Raw genomic sequence first — 23,057 nt, 5'->3', positions numbered from 1 at the left:
GACGTCACGAGCGCACGCAGCACCCCGTCAGCTCCGCCCCCGCGAGGCCCCCTCGCCGCGGGGCTGCCCCTCGCAGTGCCTGCCCCGCCGCCGCGCTCCCGGGGCCGCCGCCGGCCCCGTTCCCCCCCGGCCCGCCGGGCGGCTCCGCTGTTTCCCCTCCCGGCCGCTCATCCCGGCGGTTCGCGGCGCTGCGGGCGCGGCGCGGGCCGCGCGGGGCGGTCGGGCGCGGCGGGCAGCCCGGCTCTCGGGGCGGCCGAGGCGGGGCGGGCGCGGCGGCGGCGGCGGCTCCGGCCGGGTCAGTCGGTGCGGGGCGAGCGGCGGCGGCACCGGGGGCAGAGATGCCGCTCTTCGCCGCCAACCCCTTCGAGCAGGACGTGGGTGAGCGGCTGCGCCCGGTGCAGGGCAGGCGGGGCGGCCTCCCGTCCCCTGCCTTCTCCTCTTCCTTCTCTTTTCCCGCTTCCTTTTCCTCCTCGTTGTTTTTCTCCTCTTTTCCTCTCCCTTTTCCCCTCCCCGCGCTCCCGATCGGTGTCAGTCTCGGTCCCGTTGGGTGTCAGTGGATGATCCGGAGGAGGATCGAGTGCTCCCATGGGTGGTTCATGGCTGGGCCGGGTGCTGAGGGAGCAGGGCTGGCCTGAGGCAGCGGCAGCCATGGGGAAGGAGCCGGGCAGACGGCGAAGGCGAGCGCTGCTCTGGGTCACAGCCAGCCCTGGGAGCGCTCCGGGCTGGAAATGTCTGGAGAGATGGAAAAGGCGCTGGGAGGTGCTGGGCCAGCGGCTGAACAGGAGCCAGGAGTGCCCAGGTGGGCAAAAGGCCGGTGTGGCACAGCCCCAGGGCAGTGCCCGTCCCTGTGCTGGCGCTGCTGGGGCACCTCCAGGGCTGGGGACAGCTCTGGGACAGGAGGGACCCTGAGGGGCTGGAGCGGGGCCAGGGAAGGGAACGGAGCTGGGCAGGGGCTGCAGAATCCCTGAGGGAGCCGGGCCGGGGCTGCAGAATCCCTGAGGGAGCCGGGCCGGGGCTGCAGAATCCCTGAGGGAGCCGGGCCGGGGCTGCAGAATCCCTGAGGGAGCCGGGCAGGGGCTGCAGAATCCCTGAGGGAGCCGGGCAGGGCTCACCTGGAGCACAGGAGGATCCCCAGGGATCTTTTCCCTCTCTGGAATTCCCTGCCAGGAGGGCACAGCCGGGGGGTCGGGCTCTGCTCCAGGGAACAGGGACAGGAGCAGAGGGAACGGCCTCAGGCTGGCCCAGGGCAGCTCAGGGGGGCACAGCAGGAATTTCCCCATGGAAAGGGGGCTCAGGGACTGGAGCTGCCCAGGGAGGTTTGCAGTGCCCATCCCTGGGGGTGTCCCAGCAATTCTGGAGGTGGCACTCAGGGCTGGGCACAGGGTGGGCATGGGCACAGCTGGGACTCTGTGACCTTGGAGGGCTTTTCCACCCAAAATAATCCCGGGATTGCTCCTGTGACCGTGCTGGGCCCAGGGCACTGCAGCTCAGGGATCCCTGGCTGCTCCTGCCCCGTCCTGGCCGGGCTGGGGGCTCTGGCAGGGAAAGGATCCCTCAGTCCCTCCCTCCTTTCCCTCAGCAGCATCAGGGAATGGTTTGTGTCTGTTTTGCTCTGACTCCTAAAGTTTCCCAGCTTTCCCAGCATGGCTGAGGTGTCTCTGTGCCTGCTGGGTTTGCAGGGATCCAGGGAATTGTGGAAGATCTGCTGCTTTTCCTCCTTTTGTTGAGGATTCCTTCCCAGCAGCTGCCCCAGAACCTCCCTGGGCACGCAGTGGGAGTGTTGGGGTGGCTGTGCAGGGCCAGGAGCTGGGCTGGATCACCCTCATGGATCTTCTCCGGCTCGGGATATTCTGTAATTCAGGGATTACAAAACCTGCCTGGGCTTGGGCTGAGCACGGTGACTCAGTGGTTTGGGTTTGTGTCCTGCCCTGACTTGTGCTGTCTTACACTCGTGCTCAGTGTCACTTCTTTGTTACACAAGGCCTGTTCTGAGTGGCAGCGCTGAAAAAAGCAGTGAAATAAACGAGACACCGGGCTCTGCTTTCTTGGTGGGATCCTAGGAAAGAGAAGAATTCAACATTCCTGGGATTTTTGTCCCTGCCAGAATGGGAGAGATTGAGTGCTCTTGTTGCCACACAATCTCTGGTTTGTTTGTGGGATAAGTTGAGCTGGTTTCTTATTTTATTTATTGTTTTACTTCCAATTTCAGTTCCCTGCTGCAGTTTGCCGTTTGACCACACTCACATTGCACATGGCTCAAACTGATGTGTTTGTTCACGTGGATTTTTTTTGAACTCTGCAGGATTCTTTAACAAACTGAAATGCTTCAAGGACTGCCAGGCTGCAGAACTTCAAAACCGGGACTCTGTTTGCTTAAACTTTACTCAGTGTGTTTTTCCTTTAATAATTTAATATTTATAGTTATAATTTTTATTATCACTTATTAAAATTTAGCATGTGCAACACAATAGGAACTTGAATTATTGGGGCTAAATCTTAAAGTCCCTTTCCAGAAAAACTTTGTCATTAGAAGCTTTAAACAAATCAGTGTTCTGTTGTAAATTAGAGCATGGAAGATATCAGATTATCACATGCGGATGCTCTGGGGAGGTGCTGAGTTTGGAATTTTGGTGCCTTTTGTTGGCTGCAGCAGTGGGGCAGATCCAGCTGCCTCTTCATGCAGAGCTGCTCTTTTCTGGAGCACCTGTGGAGAAAAAGGAATTTCCTTTTCCTACCCAACCCAGCCCTCAAGCGCTTTAATTTCCCTTAGCTTTTATTTCCTTTTTTCTTTTTCTCGTATTTATCTTTATTAGTATTATTCTTTCCCAATGTTATTATTTCCCCCAATGTTATTTTTTTTGCCCAGCTGCCTTTGCTGCTGTGGTTCCAAGCCCCCAGAGGTGAGCAGAGCCTTGGACTGTGTTGGACACAGCTGCACATCCCAGATAACCCTCTGCAGCTCTGGGGGAGTGTGGCTGCTCTGCTGGGACAGGAACCCCCAAAACGTTTGGAACTGTCACATTTCCTGTCTGGATCTGTTCAGGCTCCACGTGCACTCACTGTTTGCCCAGCTCTGTCCTTCTCTCCCATCCCCTCACCCCTGGAGCAGCCTCCTTCCCTCTGGAGTTTGTTTTCCTGCCCTTCTCTGCAGGGCCATGCAGGGCTCCAGGAGGTGTTTGCTGGAGCTTGGAGAGGTCCTGCAGGGATTGGTGACAGGGGGTGAGGACGTCCCCTGGTCCCTGGCTGGTGTGGGAATGATCAGGGACGATCCTGATAATTTTCCCTCAGTGCAAAGTTTCTTCCTTTCCCTCCTTTCCCTTTTCCCCCTTTCCCTTTTCCCCCTTTCCCTTTTCCCCCTTTCCCTTTTCCCCCTTTCCCTTTTCCCCCTTTCCCTTTTCCCCCTTTCCCTTTTCCCCCTTTCCCTTTTCCCCCTTTCCCTTTTCCCCCTTTCCCTTTTCCCCCTTTCCCTTTTCCCCCTTTCCCTTTTCCCCCTTTCCCTTTTCCCCCTTTCCCTTTTCCCCCTTTCCCTTTTCCCCCTTTCCCTTTCCCTCCTTTCCCTTTTCCCCCTTTCCCTCCTTTCCCTTTTCCCCCTTTCCCTCCTTTCCCTTTTCCCTCCTTTCCCTTTTCCCCCTTTCCCTCCTTTCCCTTTTCCCCCTTTCCCTTTTCCCTCCTTTCCCTTTTCCCTCCTTTCCCTTTTCCCTCCTTTCCCTTTTCCCCCTTTCCCTTTTCCCCCTTTCCCTTTTCCCCCTTTCCCTTTTCCCCCTTTCCCTTTTCCCCCTTTCCCTTTTCCCCCTTTCCCTTTTCCCCCTTTCCCTTTTCCCCCTTTCCCTTTTCCCCCTTTCCCTTTTCCCCCTTTCCCTTTTCCCCCTTTCCCTTTCCCCCTTTCCCTCAGTTCCCAGCTGCTTTCCTGGAGGAGCTGTGGCAGTGCTTTGGGGCAGAGCTCTCCAATCTTTTCTCCTTCTGGCAGTGGGAGCAGCAAACAATTCCCAGCCCCTTCCCAGCTGCTGCTGTGAGTGCTGTCCCCTCTCCTGGGCTGGCAGTGTTCCTATGGAACCACACAGCAGCTCAGCTCAGGGAGCTCACCCAGGGAAAAGGCCCCTGGAATTCTTTATCAAAGCACCCCAAGCAGCTCATTCTGCTTTTATCATCATTTCCATGAAAGCCAGCTGAGGTCTAATGTTCCTTCATTAATTGGGGGGCTGCAGAGGACGAGTCATTCCATGTTTTTAAAGGTTACGTTCCCTCTGTGCTGAAAAACTCCTGGAAAATGCATCCTCCCACATCTGCTCCTGCTCTGGCTCAGCATCTGTGAGGGAGTTCAGAACTGTTCCTGCACTTAGGGAAGGAGAACAGCAGCTGCTGCTCGGTTTGTCATGCTGGCAGGGAGGGAAGCTTGCAGATCCCTGAGAGTTTGGGAAGGACAGAGCTGGGGTCCCACGGCTGCTCCCAGCACAGAGGGAACGGGCTCCTGTGGGCACGTGCTGGGAGCTGGGAGGGAGCAGCACTGAGTGGGGTGTGCTGGGCCTGAGCTTGTGTTGGGATGGGCATGGAGTGGGGTCAAGGAGATCAGGAGCTCAGGGGCACCCTGTGGCTCTGCACAGCTCCTGCCAGGAGGGCACAGCCGGGGGGGTTTGGGATCGTCCCAGGGAACAGGGACAGGAGCAGAGGGAACGGCCTCAGGCTGGCCCAGGGCAGCTCAGGGGGGCACAGCAGGAATTTCCCCATGGAAAGGGGGCTCAGGGACTGGAGCTGCCCAGGGAGGTTTGCAGTGCCCATCCCTGGGGGTGTCCCAGCAATTCTGGAGGTGGCACTCAGGGCTGGGCACAGGGTGGGCATGGGCACAGCTGGGACTCTGTGACCTTGGAGGGCTTTTCCACCCAAAATAATTCCATAAAAATTCTCAGGTGAACTCTTCCAGCTGAAGCCTGTGATCATCAAACCTTCCTGTTGCCATGGGAGAGTTGGGATTGTTTCTGCCCTGGCAGGAAAAGCTGGTGTGATTTCCACTCAGGGAAATTTCAGTGGATCCTTGGGAAGTACTTCAGGATATCCTTGGGAATCTTTCCACTCCTTAGGGATTGCATATCCAGGGAATCTGCAGCTTCCAGAGGCTGATTTCACTTGATTTTCCTTTTTTTTAAAGTATTTAAAATTGCAGGCACTCATTTATTTCCCACACCATCCATGAATTTGTTGTTCATGCCCTAAAATATTGATGCACTTAGAAAAAAATTTAGCAATTCCATCATTTTTGGGGTTAGTTCTGAAGGTTTGTGGTTTCAAAATAATATGTACTTCCTTGAAGTAAAAATTCCAGTCTGTGAGGATTAATTATGGCCAAAATTCTAAATTTCCATGTTTTTTACATCTGTAACAATAGGAATTTGGGATATTGGAAAAAGATTTCCTTTGTGGAAATCTTTCTGCTGAGCAGCCAAAATAAAATGGAGTTTAGTTGGTTGAAACTTAATCATGAAGCAGCAAATGCAATCAGATATTGAATTTGCTGTTTATTAACTTGGGATTTAAATAAGCTGGCTAATAAAAACTTAAAAGCACAAAAAATACCATTAAGCCTTATTAATTAATCTATAGAGTGAGTGGGACTACATGAGCTTTAAGGTCCCTTCCAACCCAAATCATTCCATGAAATATTAATTAGGGATACATTTTATTGATAGAATCTGAACTGAAGCAACAAATCACTTAATAAATCTCCTTTTCCTTTCCAGAAAAAGCCACAAATGAGTACAACACCAGTGAGGACTGGGGGCTCATCATGGACATTTGTGACAAGGTTGGAAGCACTCCCAATGGGTAAGCTGCCCTCAGCATCGCAGGGAATTCTGTGCTGGGGGCAGGAAAATGGCACAGAGAGCTCCAGACTCCCAAATTCATGGAGCTGGCTGGGAAATGCTTGGGGAGAAATGTTCCAGGAGGGTTTGGAGCAGAGCAGTCTGTGTGTGCTGAGCACATTCCAGCTTTTGCCTGGAGTTTTTGCACAGAGTTATCCATATTTAATGATCTGGCACAAATGTGGGCAAGTGGCTGTGCCAGGAGAGAAAGTGAAACAATTTCTGGTGTGGGAATGATCAGGGATGATCCTGATAATTTTCCCTCAGTGCAAAGTTTCTTCCTTTTCCCCCTTTCCCTTTTCCCCCTTTTCCCCCTTTCCCTTTTCCCCCTTTCCCTTTTCCCCCTTTTCCTTTTCCCCCTTTTCCTTTTCCCCCTTTTCCTTTTCCCCCTTTCCCTCCTTTCCCTTTTCCCCCTTTCCCTCCTTTCCCTCCTTTCCCTTTTCCCCCTTTCCCTTTTCCCCCTTTCCCTCCTTTCCCTTTTCCCCCTTTCCCTTTTCCCCCTTTCCCTCCTTTCCCTTTTCCCCCTTTCCCCCTTTCCCTCCTTTCCCTTTTCCCCCTTTCCCTCCTTTCCCTTTTCCCCCTTTCCCTCCTTTCCCTTTTCCCCCTTTCCCTCCTTTCCCTTTTCCCCCTTTCCCTCCTTTCCCTTTTCCCCCTTTCCCTTTTCTGGGCAGAAAAACACCTGGCAAGGACCTGGGGCTTTTATGGTGTTTGTCTGTGTCTGCTTGTTAGGAGAAATGGGAGAGAAAAGGGAAAAACAGGGATCAAAGCACAAATCACTTGGAATCACTTTAGCCTGAGTGGAACTTAAATGGAATTTCAGTGATTCTGTAGTGGCCAGAAATATTTGCTGAATTTTTGAGCGATAACGTCTTTTAAATTTGGAATTAATCTTCAATTTCTAAGATTAATTCTGGAATTAATCTTCAATTAATTAGAATTTTTAAGCAACTCAGAATTTTCAGCAGTTCTGTTTAACATTAAAATTGGGGTTTTTTTGGTTGTTTTGTTTTGGTTTTAATTGATTACCTGCCACAAGCAATAACAGCAAATCTGTTCAGTCTGGGAATCTTTAGTCCTGAAGGAAAAAAAATGTCCTTTGTGTCCTTTATTAAAAATCAATTTTTTTTAGTGCCACAAGAGTTTTGTAGAGGGAACTGTTTTAAATCTGGTTTTGGAGGAAGGGATGTTGTAAAAAATTCTGTGATTTTAAAAAAATACATATGCAGAAATAGAAGTATATAAAATGCATAATTAAATGTAAATATATATATTTGTATAGAAATTAAAATCCCAAATTCTGAATTTTAAATGCCACTGCTGCTGGCATATTTTTAATTCAATTTCGTGTCATTTTCTTCCTTTCTGCCCTTGAGAATAATGAAGATTTTTGCCTACCCTAAATAAAAATACAGCTTAACATAACTGAGTTGACTTTGCTGAATGGTTTGTACATGAAATAAAATTAAAATATTAGGACTAAAAGTGTATTTTTCTGGCACAGAGGCTTTTCTGTGCTTTGCTAAAACAGCAGCTCTAGTATCTGGCAGTGATACTATTTTTTAAATGCTGCATCAGCTTTTTTTCCCCAGGATTTCATGCTTTTAAATGTTCCAAATACGAGTGTTAATGAAGCTGTGATGTGCCTGAGCTCCTGCCAGCCATTAATGCTCATTTCAAGTGTGCAAACCCCTCAGCAGCAGCATTTAAAAAGCTCTTTATTATTCTTTATTATTCTCCTCTCACCTCAGATTGTGCTGAAACAAATTATGGCAACCTTTGTGTCCTCAGGCTGAGGGAAAGGGGACCCAGGAGCTGGGAATGAATAAATTCCATGAAATACCCATTTACTGAATGCTCTCCTTTTGTGGGGACATTCCCTTCACTGCCTGCCCCAGCCTTGCCATTGCTTCCCTTGCTGGCTGGCTGCAGCTTTGGGGATGGGTGTGGAGTGCCAGGGAAAAAGGGAATTTCTGCCAGTGCAGCTCCCAGCTGAGGACAGACAGACAGACAGACAGACAGACAGACTGCTCAGGGGGCAAATCTCTGCCCAGCCCTGAGAGGCTCAGTTTGGTGACGTTTTCATTCAGCAGGCTCAGGTGTGGTGACATTTTTGTGCAGCAGGCTCAGGTGTGGTGGCATTTTTGTTCCTTAAGCTCAGCTTTGGTGACATTTTTGTGCAGCGGGTTCAGGTGTGGTGGCATTTTTGTTCAATAGATTCTGGTTTGGTGGCATTTTTGTTCAGCAGGCTCAGCTTTGGTGACATTTTCACTCAGTAGGCTCAGATTTGGTGGCATTTTTATTCAATAAGCTCGGCTTTGGTGATATTTTCTTTCATCAGGCTCAGGTTTGGTGACATTTTTGTTCAGTAGGTTCTGGTTTGGTGACATTTTTGTTCATTAAGCTCAGCTTTGGTGCCATTTTTGCTCAGTAGTTTCAGGTTTGGTGCCATTTTCACTCACTAAGCTCAGCTTTGGTGCCATTTTCACCCTATAAACTCAGGTTTGGTGCCATTTTCACCCTATAAACTCAGCTTTGGTGCCATTTTCACCCAATAATCTCAGCTTTGGTGCCATTTTCACTCACTAAGCTCAGCTTTGGTGCCATTTTCACCCTATAAACTCAGCTTTGGTGCCATTTTCACCCAATAATCTCAGCTTTGGTGCCATTTTCACTCACTAAGCTCAGCTTTGGTGCCATTTTCACTCAAGCTCAGTTTTGGTGCCATTTTCACTCACTAAGCTCAGCTTTGGTGCCATTTTCACTCACTAAGCTCAGTTTTGGTGCCATTTTCACCCAATAAACTCAGCTTTGGTGCCATTTTCACCCAATAATCTCAGTTTTGGTGCCATTTTCACCCAATAAACTCAGCTTTGGTGCCATTTTCACCCAATAATCTCAGCTTTGGTGCCATTTGGTTCAGTTGTGGTGGAGTTTGGGCTCGTTCCTTGCAGAGCTCCTGTGCCTCCCATTTCTCCAGAATTTCTTGCTCCTTTGCAGAGCCAAGGATTGCCTTAAAGCCATCATGAAGAGGATGAATCACAAAGTTCCCCACGTGGCTCTGCAGGCTCTCACAGTGAGTAAATCCCAAACTCCCCCAAAACCTCATGGGGTGCAGCAATTAAATATTTACTGAGCAATTCATTAACACCTTGATTAACCTCAGGAAATCAGGGTCTGTGCTGCATTTACCTTTTATTTTAGATTATTTGCACTCTTTTTTTATTTCCATTTTTCTTTCTTATTTTGGATTATTTGCACTCTTATTTATTTGCACTTTTCTAATTTTGGATTATTTGTAGTATTTTTTAATTAGCACATTTTTTTTCTAATTTTGGAATATTTGCAGCCTTTTTTTTAATTTACATCTTTTTCCCTTATTTTGGATTATGTGCACTTTTTTAATTGCAGGATTTTTTCCTTCTTTTGGTTTATTTGCACTCTTTATTTTTCACTTTTTTCCTGATTTTGGATTATTTGCACTCTTTAAAAATTGCTCTTTTTTTCTTATTTTGGATTATTTGCACTCTTTTTTATTTTATCTTTGAAAATTTTTTGATTGTTTGCACTCATTTTTTTAATTTGCACTTTTTTCTTTATTTTGGATTATTTGCCCTCTTATTTATTTGCACTTTTCTAATTTTGGATTATTTGTACTATTTTTATTTGCACTTTTTTTCTTTGGATTATTTGCACTTCTTTTAAAATTTGTACTATTTTCCTTATTTTGGATTATTTGCACTTTTTTTTAATTGCGGTTTCGTTTCCTTTTTTTGTTTATTTGTACTCTTTATTTTTCAGTTTTTTCCTGATTTTGGATTATTTGGATTCTTTTCTATTTGCATTTTTTTCCTTATTTTGGATTATTTGCACTCTTTTTAAAATTTACATCTTTTTTTGTTATTTTGGATTATTTGCTCTCTTCATTTGCACTTTTTTTCCTTATTTTGGATTACTTACATTCTTTTTTAAAATTTCCACCTTTTTTTCTTATTTTGGATAATTTGCACTAATTTTTAAAATTCACACTTTTTTCCCTTATTTTGGATTATTTGCAGTATTCGCACTCTTTTCTATTTACACTTTTTCCTGTATTTTTAATTATTTACACTCTTTTTGTTTTCACTTTTTTCCTTATTTTGTATTATTTGCACTCTTTTTTATTTTCACTTTTTAAAATTTTGGATTATTGGATTGTATATATATATATTATATAAAATTGGATTTAATTGCAGGTTTTTTTTCCTTTTTTGTTTATTTGCACTCTTTATTTTTCACTTTTTTCCTGATTTTGGATTATTTGCAGTCCTTTTTATTTGCACTTTTTTTCTTTAGTTTGGTTTATTTGCACTCTTTTTTATTTGCAGTTTATTATTCTTTGCACTGTTTTTAAACTTGTACTTTTTTCCCTTATTTTGGAATATTTGCACTCTTTTTTAAATTTGCCATTTTTTCCTTATTTTGTATTACTTACATTCTTTTTTAAAATTTGCACCTTTTTATCTTATTCTGGATTATTTGCACTATTTTTTAAAATTTCCACCTTTTTTTCTTATTTTGGATTATTTGCACTCTTTTTATTTTCACTTTTTGAAATTTTGGATTATTTGCACTCTTTTTTTTTTTTTTTTTTGCATTTTCCCCCTTATTTTGGGTTATTTGCACCCTTCTTTTTATTTGCACTATTTATACTTTGGATTATTTGTACTTTTTTTTCCCTGCATTTTCCCAATTGTGTTTCTGCTGTCAGCTTTTAGGAGCCTGTGTGTCAAACTGTGGGAAGATTTTCCACTTGGAGGTTTGCTCCAGGGATTTTGCCACTGAAGCTCGAGCTATAATAAACAAGGTAATTGTTTATGAACCTGAATTTCCTGGGGAAAGATTATTTTGGTAATTTCTCCAAATTAATGTTGTAGTCAATGCACATTTTCTGTGTTTTCACTGAAATTTGTGTCATTTTTACTGTGAAAAAATAATCTGTTAAAGAGCTGACAGCTGATAATCCTTCACACTTTTACAAAATTACATCAGCAATTTTAATTAAAATCTGTGTTCCTAAGCCCCATTAATGTGATCATGATAAGTGCAGCTTTTCTTGAGGAGAGTTTTTATTGGGCTTGAAGGAAATTCCTGGGCTGAAGTGAAAGGGAAGATTATGAGGAAGTGAAATACATTTGTATAAGGGAAAGGATGAAGTTACAGACAATCCTTTTTAGCTTTTTAGAGATTCTGGGAATGTTGAATGAGAAAATAACCAAGAAAAGGAGACTGAAATGGTTGTGGTCAAGCAGCTGCTGGGCTCTAAATGTGGCTGTAAGAATTGAGTAAGCAGGAGCAGCTTTTCCCTAATTACTGCTCCACTTGGAGACAAACCTGGTTAATGGGTTAAAAAGGAGTTTTCAGATCCCTGCAATCATCAGAGGCTGAGCAAAGCAATTAAGGAAAGTAATAAAATTGCTGGGAAGCAAAATGAGTTCACAGCTCTTGTGTTTCTGGCTTTTGTGGGAAAATAGGTCTGCAAGTGCTGCCTGTGTTCCCATTAGGCAGGGTCCATCCTGGGGCTCACACTGACCTTCAGCAACCAGGGATGGGCAGGGGTCCCACCCAGGGATGGGCAGGGGTCCCAGCCAGGGGTGGGCAGGAGCCCTGGGATCCCACCCAGGGGTGGGCAGGAGTGATGGGATCCCACCCAGGGGTGGGCAGGAGCCCTGGGATCCCACCCAGGGATGGGCAGGAGTGCTGGGATCCCACCCAGGGGTGGGCAGGAGTGATGGGATCCCACCCAGGGGTGGGCAGGAGTGCTGGGATCCCACCCAGGGATGGGCAGGAGTGCTGGGATCCCACCCAGGGATGGGCAGGAGTGCTGGGATCCCACCCAGGGATGGGCAGGAGTGCTGGGATCCCAGCCAAGGATGGGCAGGAGTGCTGGGATCCCAGCCAGGGATGGGCAGGAGTGCTGGGATCCCACCCAGGGGTGGGCAGGAGCCCTGGGATCCCACCCAGGGGTGGGCAGGAGCCCTGGGATCCCTCTCAGGGATGGGCAGGAGTGATGGGATCCCACCCGGGGGTGGGCAGGAGTGCTGGGATCCCACCCAGGGGTGGGCAGGAGTGCTGGGATCCCACCCAGGGGTGGGCAGGAGTGCTGGGATCCCACCCAGGGGTGGGCAGGAGTGCTGGGATCCCTCTCAGGGATGGGCAGGAGTGCTGGGATCCCTCTCAGGGATGGGCAGGAGTGATGGGATCCCAGCCAAGGATGGGCAGGAGTGCTGGGATCCCAGCCAGGAGTGGGCAGGGACCCTGGGATCCCACCCAGGGGTGGGCAGGGGTCCTGAAAACCCACCAGGGATGGGCAGGAGTGCTGGGATCCCACCCAGGGATGGGCAGAGGACCCTGAGATCCCACCCAGGGATGGGCAGGAGTGATGGGATCCCTCCCAGGGGTGGGCAGGAGCCCTGGGATCCCAGCCAGGGGTGGGCAGAGGACCCTGGGATCCCTCCCAGGGATGGGCAGGAGCCCTGGGATCCCTCCCAGGGATGTGCTGGAACCCTGGGGTCCCTCCCAGGGATGGGTTCTGGAGCACAATTTCTGTGTTCTTGGGAAATACTGACCCTTTATCCCCAGCTCTGTCCCCTTGGAGGAATAATGAATAAAACTGGGCTTTTCCCCTCTTTTCCGTGAGAAAATGAGTTTAGCCAAGTGTGACAAACATCTTTGTGCTGCTCCTGAGCCCAGCAAAGGTTCTGGTTAAAAATGCAGGTTGGAGCCTGGCACCTGGCAGTGCCCTCCCTGCCCAGCCATGCTGGGATCTGATTCCTTGGGGTGGGAATCTTGTCCCAGTGCCAGGATCTGGGGGTGCCACAGAAATTTCAGGCAGAGCCTAAACTGATCTTGGTTTGCCCCCACTCCAAGCAAATCATCTTCTTTTACCAGCTCAGCTCCAGTTTGGGAATAAAAACTGTCCCCATGGATTGTCCCCATGGATAATTCCTTTTTGTGGGAGAAGCTGCTTCAAGCAGACACAGATCAGGGGTTTGTGAGGGTCTCTCAGCTGGGACAAAGCTGTCCTGACATCTGAGGAGAAACTGCAGAGGCCAGAAAAGGTGGATGGGAGGGAAAGATTCCTTGGAGGAGTTCTTGTAGGAAAAGATTTCTTGGAGGATTTCTTGTAGGGGAGGATTTCTTGGAGGAGTTCTTGTAGGGAAAGATTTCTTGGAGGAGTTCTTGTAGGGAAAGATTTCTTGGAGGAGTTCTTGTAGGGAAAGATTTCTTGGAGGAGTTCTTGTAGGGAAAGATTTCTTGGAGGATTTCTTAGAGGGAAAGATTTATTGGAGGGAAGGATTTCTTGTAGGGAAAGACTTCTTGTAGGATTTCTTCTAGGGAAGGTGTTCTTGGAGGAGTTCTTGGAGGGAAAGATTTCTTGGAGGAGTTCTTGGAAGATTTCTTCTAGGGAGAGGTTTCTTGGAGGAGTTCTTGTAGGGGAAGACAGTGGCTTATACCAGACCAGTTGATGTGGTTGGGAAGTGGAAAACAACACACTTGAGAAGGAATGAAGAGAAAATTGAGGTTAAATGGAGGGTGAGTAACACAGAGAGGCAGAAATTTGGGATAAGTGTGGTAGGCAGCCTGAATTTCTCCAGAATTGGTGCTCCAGGAGCTCAGCATGTTCTCTGAAATATCAGATCAGGGTATAAAAGGTCAGATATTCTACACTCTGCTCCCCAAATCTTCTCAAGCGACATGATTATTAATAATTAAGCATATTTATAGTAAAATGTGTTTGGTAACAATTTTGGTAACGGCTCCTCCTGTTCATTTTGAGGCTCAAAAATCTCTTTTTATCCAATTTTGTTCTTCCAGGCTCACCCAAAAGTGAGTGAAAAGCTAAAAACCCTCATGGTGGAGTGGTCAGAAGAATTCCAGAAAGACCCACAATGCAGTTTAATATCTGCAACCATCAAATCCCTGAAGGAAGAGGGTGTCACCTTCCCTGCAGCAGGGTCCCAGGTGAGAGCTGCTGTGGGACAGGGATGGTCCCAGGCTCTGGTGTCCTTTCCCAAATCCCCTTTTCCTGTTTGTCCCAGGAGTTGGCCTGGGTTTGGAGTGCTTTTTTTTCACTTCTGGTGGTTTGTTGTGCCCAATCTGACAGCAGAAATGCCAGGTGGTTTTTTCCTGACTTCTTCATACTTCTAAATATTTCCACGTTATTCAGTCCTGAAAATTGAAATTACAGTTTCTATTACAATTTACTCACACAAAGTTTACTTCCCTCTATATGAAACACAGAGGGTTTTTTAACTTTTACAAACGCTGTGAGTTTTTTAACTTTTACAATCCCTCCTCCCTCCACAAAGATGTTTTCACTTCTAAATCTGATCTATGTGTAAAACATATGGCAGGAACATGGGAGAGTTGGGCACTGGCACCCAATTCCAGTTCCTGATGGGAATGAAAACTCCAGGGATGATTTCACTGTGCTGCTGGGGAGAATTGTAGGATTTCAGTCAGCAGCTCCCAACTGCAGCATCTTGTCTCTTGAAGGGAGCAGAAAAGTGGAAAGAATCATTTAAGTGAGTAGTCTCACTGTAATAAATATGACTAAAATAATTATGTCAATAAAATCAGTTATTTCAATTAAATCTCAGTATTTCCTTTACTTTTTTTTTTTTCCCTGCTGAAAACAGAAACAAGCCTGAAGAGTGGTGACTTTTATTTCTGAGATCACCTGGATTCCATAATTCACCTGATCAGGAACAACTCAGTGCTAATTTTTAAAAATACCAAATTATGGAGATGTCATTGTCATTTGTCCTTCTGTTGTCCCACCTTTGCAGGCCTCCACCAGTGCTGCTAAGAATGGCTCCTCATCCAGTAAATCCAAAGAAGATGAGGATATAGCTAAAGGTGAGTTGCTGTCTCAGCCTTGGGTTGGACTCCAGAAGTTTGGTTAAAAAGCAGGGAAATGGGAATTTGGGCTCTTTCCTGCTGCACAGGATTGAAATCAATGCCACAGTGGGTTGGGAATTGTGGCATTCCAGGTGTTTCCCTCATCCATGGGGATGTGGGCTAAGACACATTCCTCCCCATCACACAGCATTTTAAATGTTAGCTTCCAGTACTACAGCAGCAGACACAGACCTTGTTTAAATAAACCAACAAATCCTGTTTTTGTTAAACAATCAAACTGCTTTGTCTGCCGGGGTAAACCCCTCAAACCTGTTCTCTTCCTCTCTGCCCCACCTGCAGCTATTGAATTGTCTTTGCAAGAGCAGAAGCAGCAGCAGCTGGAGACCAAATCCTTGTACCCACCTGCAGAAATGGCACAAAACCCCCAGAGCCTGAGGAAGGTGCGAGCTCTGTATGACTTTGAAGCTGTGGAGGACAATGAGCTCACCTTTAAAAGTGGAGAAATTATTTTTGTTTTGGATGACAGGTACAATACACTCAGGTGGAGCTGACTTTGTTCCACCACTCTTGTTTCTCTCAGGGTAGCACATTTTTCCTCTGATGCTTTTTCCCCCTCACAGAAATGTCATTGTCACTCTGCCCCGCCTCACATCCCTTTCTCTTCCTTTTATCTTTCCAAATTCCTTGTTTCTGACCTCAAATCTTTTTTAGTGCAGGGAGAACCTCGAGTATTTCATCTAATTTGTAGTTTGGAAGATAAATCTTAGTTGGTTGTCTGACATAAGAAAATGCACTGGCATCACATTCCATCTGCTTCCAGCAGCCGTTAAACCTCTGGCTAGCAAGAATCAGATTTGCCAAGAATAAAACTGATTTAAAATAGCTAAAATAATGATTGTTGTTAACACCTCTAGGGATATTACAATTTTAAATGGCTGGCAAGTAATCAATATAAAGATTTGATGGATTGTGTTCAATTTTCAGTGATCCCCTGACTCCTCTTCCTGCCTTCCCTCCCCTGTGCTCCAGCCCCTGTTTGGCTTTGTGCTAATCCCTGCCAAGTTCTCTTTTAGATATCACAGGGTTTTAGTAAAAAACCCACCAAATATGTCTGTGTACCTCAGATTTTCAGTAAAAACCCCAAATGTGTCTCTGGCTGCGTTCCCCCCTGAGCTGTGTAACCCTTTTTATTTCCCCAGCGATGCCAACTGGTGGAAGGGGGAGAACCACAGGGGAGTGGGGCTGTTCCCATCCAATTTTGTCACCTCTGACTTGTCTGTGGAGCCCGAGGCAGGTGAGTTACCTGCTGAAATGATGGATGGATCCTTGCACAGGCAGCTCAGTGCTGCAATCCTAATTAGCCCAGCAGCAAAACAATCTCCTCTGTCGGCCCCAGGAAAGAATTCAGAGACACCCTGCCCTTGTTTCAAACAATCAAGCACAGATATTCCATAACTCCCCTTAATTTCTGTCTCTATTTCTCTTTGAAGTTATTACCATTTTCTGTGACAGAATTTGGTTCGATTCACCATAATTCCTTGTCAGCAACATATTTACAAATCCAGCAAATTGCCATTTCAAATGTCACAGTGTCTTTTCACACAGAAAAATAACAAGGAGCAAATGTTTGTTTGAAGTTATCACAGCAACAGAGAGAAAAGAAACTCATCTCTGTTCTTCCAGCAGCTGTGGATAAAATCTCTGTTCCTGAGGACACTGCAGAAGAAATTAAGAAAGCAGAACCTGAGCCAGTTTATATTGATGAGGTATGAAGCCACTTTAAAATAAAATATTGCTGGGCTTTTACATTCCTTCAGTGCTGAATGTTGGCAGATGATTCTTTTTCTATAAAGAACTTTTATTTGAATGTTAAACCAATCTTGGTATGGCTGGGAAATCAGAGTTCTTCATCTTGGCTTCCCTTTCAGGATAAGATGGATAAAACACTGCAGGTACTTCAGAGCATAGATCCCACAGATTTAAAGCTTGATTCCCCAGATCTTCTCAACTCAGAAGGTACTTGCAGCACTAAATGAGCTCTTTTTTATGACTTCTTCTCACAATTACCTTTTGTGGATTGAGCTGGGAGTTCTTTGTGTTTATTTTAAGCTTAGGGGAGCTGTGCTCTGTACTAACAGTGCTGGAGAACACTTATTTCACCGTGGGAGTGTGGGGCTCTGGGGATAATTTGAATTTTTTTAATAGTTCCAAGCCAGCTCCATGTTTAGCAGAGTCATTTGCATAACTCCCAGCTCTGTAAAATGCCTGAGCTTTGCAAGATGCATCTACCAGTCCCAACCCTGAAATAAATAAGAAAATAATTTTACAGTAGCTGGATAAAATATTTCTGGCTGCATTTAAACATTTAATTGTGCAAGACATCAACTGCCTCAACACTTTGTCTTCACAGATATCTGCCAGCAGATGGGTCCAATGATAGATGAAAAACTAGAAGAGATAGATAGGTGAGCACAATTTATTCACTCATTTCCTTCAAATTGGGCAGGTTTAATGAGATTTCCTTGGTACTTTCATCTCCTGAGCTAGAAAACCTTGCAAGAAAAACGTAACAACTTTATTTTTTAATGCTGAAATATCAAGTTCTGAGTGTGTGCACTGAGATTTGATTGCTGCTGTCCCAAAATCCCCTGCACAGGTCACGGATGCTTTTTACTTTGGCATTTTGTGCCTGTAGCCTTCTCCAGGCTGTCCAGAGGTTGGAATTTTCAGCCTGTTGGTGATTATTCCAGGTTTTCCTCACCTCTCCCTCCTCAGGTTTGGCTGCCCAGGGCCTGAAGGGGCTGATCAGGAAAATGGAGAGGGACTGGGGACAAGGGATGGAGGGACAGGAGCCAGGGAATGGCTCCCAGTGCCAGAGGGCAGGGATGGGTGGGACACTGGGAACTGGGAATTCCTGGCTGGGCTGGGATTGCCAGAGCAGCTGGGGCTGCCCCTGGATCCCTGGCAGTGCCCAAGGCCAGGCTGGAGCACCCTGGGACAGTGGAAGGTGTCCCTGCCATGGCAGGGTGGCTCTGGATGGGCTTTAAGCTCCTTCCCACCCAAACCATTCTGGAATTTTGGGATTCAGCTGAAATTTGGGACAGTGGGAGGTGCCCATGGCAGAAGGTTGGAATGAAATCTTGTAAGATCCCTTCCATCCCAAACCATTCCATGATTCTGTGACTCCTGGGAATATTTGAGGGTGAAAGAACAGGGAATTCCACCTGGGAGTTGCTGGTTTGGTGCCACCAGTGATTGTGCAGCTCTTGGATTTTCCTTCCAGTCACACAACAGCAATTTTTCAATATTAATGGGTTAAAAACGACCTTTTACCTTTCAGGGGCTTATTTTTTTTGCACATTTCATGCAGCACTGGTCTTTCCTCCCCATGCAAGATGTCCCAGCAGCTCAGTGCCCTCTCCATTTGTTTTGGAACAGGAAACATTCCGAGTTATCCGAGCTGAACGTGAAGGTTCTGGAAGCTCTGGAGCTCTACAACAAACTGATGAACGAGAGCCCCATGTACTCAGCCTACTCCAAACTCCAGCACCCTGCACAATTCCCACCCACCTCCTCTGGGGTCTCTGTGCAGGTCAGTGTCCCTGGGATCTGGAAATTCCCTGCTGCTTATCCCCGCTTTAAAAAAATCACAGCAAAAACCAAAGGGAGCCCACGAGCAATCTGACATTGCCTTTGCAAGAAATTGGGATTTATGCACTGGAACAGAAGGTTTTGCTTGGCCACTGTTGAAAATTCCAGCAGATCCCTTCCATAATTCATTCCTTGCAGTTGGGATTGGGTGTTGCAGCAGCCTGGTGGGTATTCTTGCTGTGAGTCATGTCAATCTCCAAGTAAAATGTTCCCTTCTTATCTCATGGTGGGGATGGGAGGGAACTGGGATATCAGTCTATTAATCCCAAGTGTATTTTTTGCTAAATATAGAAACACTCTGCTTTTAGCTCCTTTTGCCCTTAGAAAAATGAACATTTTGTATCAGTTCTAAACATGTGGTATTTGTGCTCCAAACTGTTTTACACTGTCCCTAATGATGGCTTAAGGAATAAGCATGGAGGGGAAGGAGAGATTTTCAAAAAGCACAGAATGAGGGTTTTTACTTGAAATGAATTTTACTTTCATGTTAATTGTTCAGTGGGAAAAGAATAGTTGCCATGGCAACTGCTAGATCTGAAAATATGTCAGTTAAAAGTAATTCCGTGTCCTTAACTCCAGTAACGATGGAAAATTCATTATATTTGGAGGTTACAAAGTAATTTAAGCCAAAAGGCAGCTGGAGTTTGCTGTTTCCTCCCAAGACTGGTGCCTAGAAATGCAGGATAATGCTGGGCTTTATTTGGGACAAACCTGTTTATCCCAAATGCAGCCCCCACCAGCAGCTCCAGCCCGTGCCACCTGGATTTGGAGGGAATCTTGCATTATTTAAACCAGAATTGGCAGAAAGTGCAGGTTTGGCTTCCAGCTGTAGAATATTCTGGTGGGTTCACTCCAAAGCTTGCTGAGCACCAAATCTGCTGGCTTTGCTTTGCTTTGCAGTCGTATCCTGTGCAGCCTCCCAGTGGGAATTACATGATCCAGGGGGTGTCCATGTCCCCAGGGTACAGCCTGGCCCCCGAGCAGGTGGCCCAGGTGAGGTCCCTGCCCCAGAGCATCAACTCTGCAGCCACTCAGCCACCTCCAGCTCCTTATTTAAGGTATGGACCCAGCAGTTTCTTCTTCCTGGGGGGAATTTTGCCACTTTGCATGTTTTTGTGGCATTTACATTTAGTGGCACGTCATTTTTGAGAGGAAAATACCAATTTTAGTACACCAGGGAGCAATGACAGCATTATTCTGGGTAAAACTGATACTGCATAAGGAGATTTCCCAGGAAGGTTGAAAAGGAACCTCTGATCTTGGCTTTAAGCACTCAGCACCAAAGATTGAAAATTAAATAGTAGGAGTAAGTTAAAGAGTAAGTTGAAGAGCAAGAGTAAGTTGAAAAGGAAAAGTTACATAGTAGAATTATTGAGATGCTGGAAGAATTTTGAGGGTGAAAATATTTCTTAGTGCAAAAGCCATAAAAAACTGCCATGTTAGAGGCATGAAAGGTATGGAATTCCTGGGAAACTGTTTATTAACGTGGAGGAGTGACTGGAGGGAAAGTGCAAGGCCAGAGCTGATTGAAGTTGAGAGCGTGCATGTCAAAAACTGTATTTTTGCAGCCGGCAAAGCATGAAATTGCTTCCAAAGTGACCTTTTTGGTCAAATGTACATATTTTGGGGGCTCCCAGCTTGTTTTGGGGGTGCCCTTGATGCTGAGGTGTCCCTGGGCTGTCCCCGTGAGCGTGGTTGGTGTTGTGTCCCCGCAGCCCCGGCCCCGAGCCCGCGCTGCCGCAGCCCTTCCCGAGTGTCCCGAGTGTCACCGGCACCGCCGCCTTCCCCCAGCACCAGATGGGCGTGGACATGGCAGCATTCCAGAGCAACCAGGGAGCAGCTTACCCCGTGGCACTGCCTGCTCACTCCCTGCTCCAGCAGCAGCCCAGTTTCCATCAGCAGCCCCTGCTGTGAACAGCCGGGATGGAGGAGTTCCGAGCTCGGCGGTCTTTGGGAGTCCCTGCCGTGGATATCCAAGTCCATCTTCCTCTCAAATAGCCCAGCTCGCTGCGTTAGGGTGGTGCAGAGTAAAAATAGGCACCAGCTCTGATGGTTATTTGCATTTTTGCATCCTGAACTAGATTAGGGGATGGTTTAAAATAATTCCCCGTTCCTCCGAGTCCCTTTTTTTTCCTCTTTCCCTGCGCTTTCAGGAAACGTCACTTGTGAATCTTTGAAAGATTGTCCCAAAATAATTCTCTTTGCAATGTGTTTCTGGAAGCTTGAGGATGCTGAGATGCTGTTGCTTTGCCTCCTCTGGTGTCTTCTGTAATCCTTGTGTCCCAGTGGCTTTAGGGAACCTCTGCACTCCGGAGTCCCCTTCCTGAAGGACGCACTGCGCAATCCGAGGGGTCCCTGGCTCCCGCTGCAAGAGGAAACTCTGCCCTCAGGACCACAACCCTGTGGAAATAGGAGGAAAAGAGGGGTTTAACAGTGTTTTGGAAATCACGAGGATTGCTGTGTTTTTCTTGAGGAAAAGAAGTTTTCCTCCCATTCCCCGGTGTCTCGGCAGAGGTGGCACTGCCAGCACGAGGCTCCTTGGCAAGGGCAGGCAGGGGATGCTCCAGGTGGATCCAAGGGGCTGAGCCAGGAACTCACAGGATCTCTCTTCGGTTTGCCTTTCTGGATGGATGTAGAAGCGAAGGAGCATTGGGATTCCTTGTGGGAAAGGAGGGGCTGGAGAGTGTTTGAAGCTGCTGAAGCCTCTGAGGATCTGTTCCCTTTGCAGGGGGAGCTGAGTGGAACAGGAACCCTCCCGATGGGACCAGGGGTTCTGCCTCCCTTGGATTTCCTCTCTCTGCCCCTGTGTCCATGTCTCAGCCAGCCCTGAGCCCAGAGCAGCTCTGCACCACTGGGAAAGGGGGGTTTGAGGCCATCCCATGTGCTGGGGGTGGGATTGGGCTCCTGTGCACAGGAAATCCAGAGCCTTTCCCTGCAGGAGGGATTGCCTCGGAGCCGGGGAGAAAAGGAATCCAAGAATTTCTTCCCTGATGCACTTTTTGAAGGGTGGGGTTTGTCCAAGGGAGCACATGAGCTGGATTATCCTTTGGGAATGTGGGAATTCCTTCTTTTTCTTGTTTCAACCGCTGAACAAAAAAATCACTTCATCCTCCTGTTTACCTCCTCCCTGGAGCATGGTCACATTTATCCTGCTTTTAACCACCTCTGCTGAGGGATAATCCTTGGTTTGGGGAAATAATGGAAGCAAATTACTGATAAAAACATCGCCATTAAATGCAGGAAGCTCCCAGATGTCTGAATAAGCATTTTTGATGTATAAACTTCATCCCAGACTGCAACTCCCAGGCTGCTGAGTGACCAAACCCACCCTTCACTCAGCACCTCCTTTATTTAATTATTTGCTATCTTGACCTTATATTTGCAGCCTCGTGCTCATGCAAAAAGTGCTCTTTAAATCACTTTTTATTGAAATGTGTGCAATTGGAAGGAGGATTTTGTCTTTCCTTTGGACATTAATTTGTCTTGATCCTTGCCCTGGAAGTAGCTCAGTACAAATAACACGTGGCAATACTGAAGTGTTCTGATAACTTGTTCCTTGTGTCTTCTGAGGAAATGAGTTTATTTCAATGCTGCTGTTCCAAATTCTTATTGTTTGGAGCTTTTATTTGTCAGAGTTTACTTTGTTCCAAGTTGGTTTGGGGTAGAACTAAACCTTGCTCTCGTTGCTATCAATTCTCCATGTTTGTTAGGAAATTTAAATTGGTGGTTTTTTGGATTCTGAGCTTTGGGCCAAGAGAAATCTTCAGTTGAGCCAGCCAGATGTGATTTGATGATGTTAATTGTTAAGTATAAATAATGTATATACTCATTTGTCTGAGATTTTCTACACAGCTCCACACATGCCTGAACTTTTATAAAAGCAGGATTTGTCCTTCTGTCACCTCTTCTACTCCTAACTCTGTGATATGCAACTTGTAGATAGTGTAAAATAATTTAATTATTATTAAACCAGTGTATTTAGAGGGGGTTGGTGTTTCTCTTCATACTTCTAGACATGATCATATTTATTTTTAAGGCCTGATTGTAACTGAACATGCTGCCAAAGGATTTCTCTAACTCCAGATTTCTACCTTAGGTTTCTACCTGCTGTTTTCTATCAGGAATTCAGGGTGGAGAACTCCTGCTTTTTCATACAAACCCTTAACATAGGAACCTTTCTAAGGAGACTTTCCACGTGGTATATTTGTTTCATGGGTGTTAAGTGTCACTATGAGATCCATTTCCTTTGGTGTGGGCTGGGGACCTGTTGTGTCTGTTCAGTTTGTCACCCCAGAGTGCTCTGAGGGCTTGTGCTCTGTCACCTGATGTCAGCCACGCTATGTCTCTCCAATTGGCTCCAGAAATAATGGTAAAAATCAGATTATCGAAACCTTCCACGTGCTCTTGTGTGTTCTTTGTGCTGCAGGGTTTGGTGGGGATGGCCTGGGCTTGTGGGACTCTGTGGCCTCTCTCAGGGGTCATTTCCTGAGATCAAGATGATTTTCTTCCCTTGTTTTTTCATCTGTGCATCTTTTCTAAGAGCTCCCTGTGCAGGCACTGCCCCTCTTGCACTGAGAGTGTCTGTGGGATGAGCAACATTTGTTCACAAACACACCCTGGAGAATTCCCTGCTCAGAGAGGAAGAGCTGA

General features: G+C 46.5%; 1 protein-coding gene across 4 annotated transcripts; it reads left to right on the top strand.

Annotated features, from left to right (window-relative positions):
• Window positions 1-263: 263 nt before the first annotated feature.
• STAM2 (signal transducing adaptor molecule 2) lies at window positions 264-22,781 on the top strand. 4 transcript variants are annotated; one of them, XM_058809130.1, is made up of 15 exons: window positions 308-378; window positions 2,303-2,387; window positions 5,733-5,817; window positions 8,853-8,928; window positions 10,603-10,698; window positions 13,710-13,856; window positions 14,684-14,753; window positions 15,096-15,282; window positions 15,956-16,050; window positions 16,440-16,522; window positions 16,685-16,772; window positions 17,167-17,221; window positions 18,195-18,348; window positions 19,308-19,465; window positions 20,123-22,781. In XM_058809130.1, exons 3-15 carry the CDS (start codon window positions 5,780-5,782, stop codon window positions 20,319-20,321), a joined length of 1,446 nt encoding a protein of 481 aa, XP_058665113.1. In that variant the 5' UTR covers window positions 308-378; window positions 2,303-2,387; window positions 5,733-5,779; the 3' UTR covers window positions 20,322-22,781. The 4 variants fall into 4 exon arrangements, with proteins under 4 accessions (XP_058665111.1, XP_058665110.1, XP_058665113.1 ...); XM_058809128.1 differs by lacking the exon at window positions 2,303-2,387 and having other exon boundaries at window positions 264-378; window positions 16,443-16,522; XM_058809127.1 differs by lacking the exon at window positions 2,303-2,387 and having other exon boundaries at window positions 264-378.
• Window positions 22,782-23,057: the final 276 nt, after the last annotated feature.

This window comes from Ammospiza caudacuta, chromosome 8 (genome assembly GCF_027887145.1).
Source record: "Ammospiza caudacuta isolate bAmmCau1 chromosome 8, bAmmCau1.pri, whole genome shotgun sequence".
In the NCBI taxonomy this organism is placed as follows: domain Eukaryota; kingdom Metazoa; phylum Chordata; class Aves; order Passeriformes; family Passerellidae; genus Ammospiza; species Ammospiza caudacuta.
This window is presented reverse-complemented; position numbering and strand designations above follow the sequence as displayed.

What these genes read in the sequence shown, in the direction of transcription:
- STAM2 (XM_058809127.1), top strand. Translation starts at nt 339, where the DNA reads ATGCCGCTCTTCGCCGCCAACCCCTTCGAGCAGGACGTGG. An exon ending in AGATGAGGATATAGCTAAAG is followed by an intron (nt 14,754 to 15,095) that starts GTGAGTTGCTGT and finishes CCCCACCTGCAG; the next exon opens with CTATTGAATTGTCTTTGCAA. An exon ending in ATTTTTGTTTTGGATGACAG is followed by an intron (nt 15,283 to 15,955) that starts GTACAATACACT and finishes TTATTTCCCCAG; the next exon opens with CGATGCCAACTGGTGGAAGG.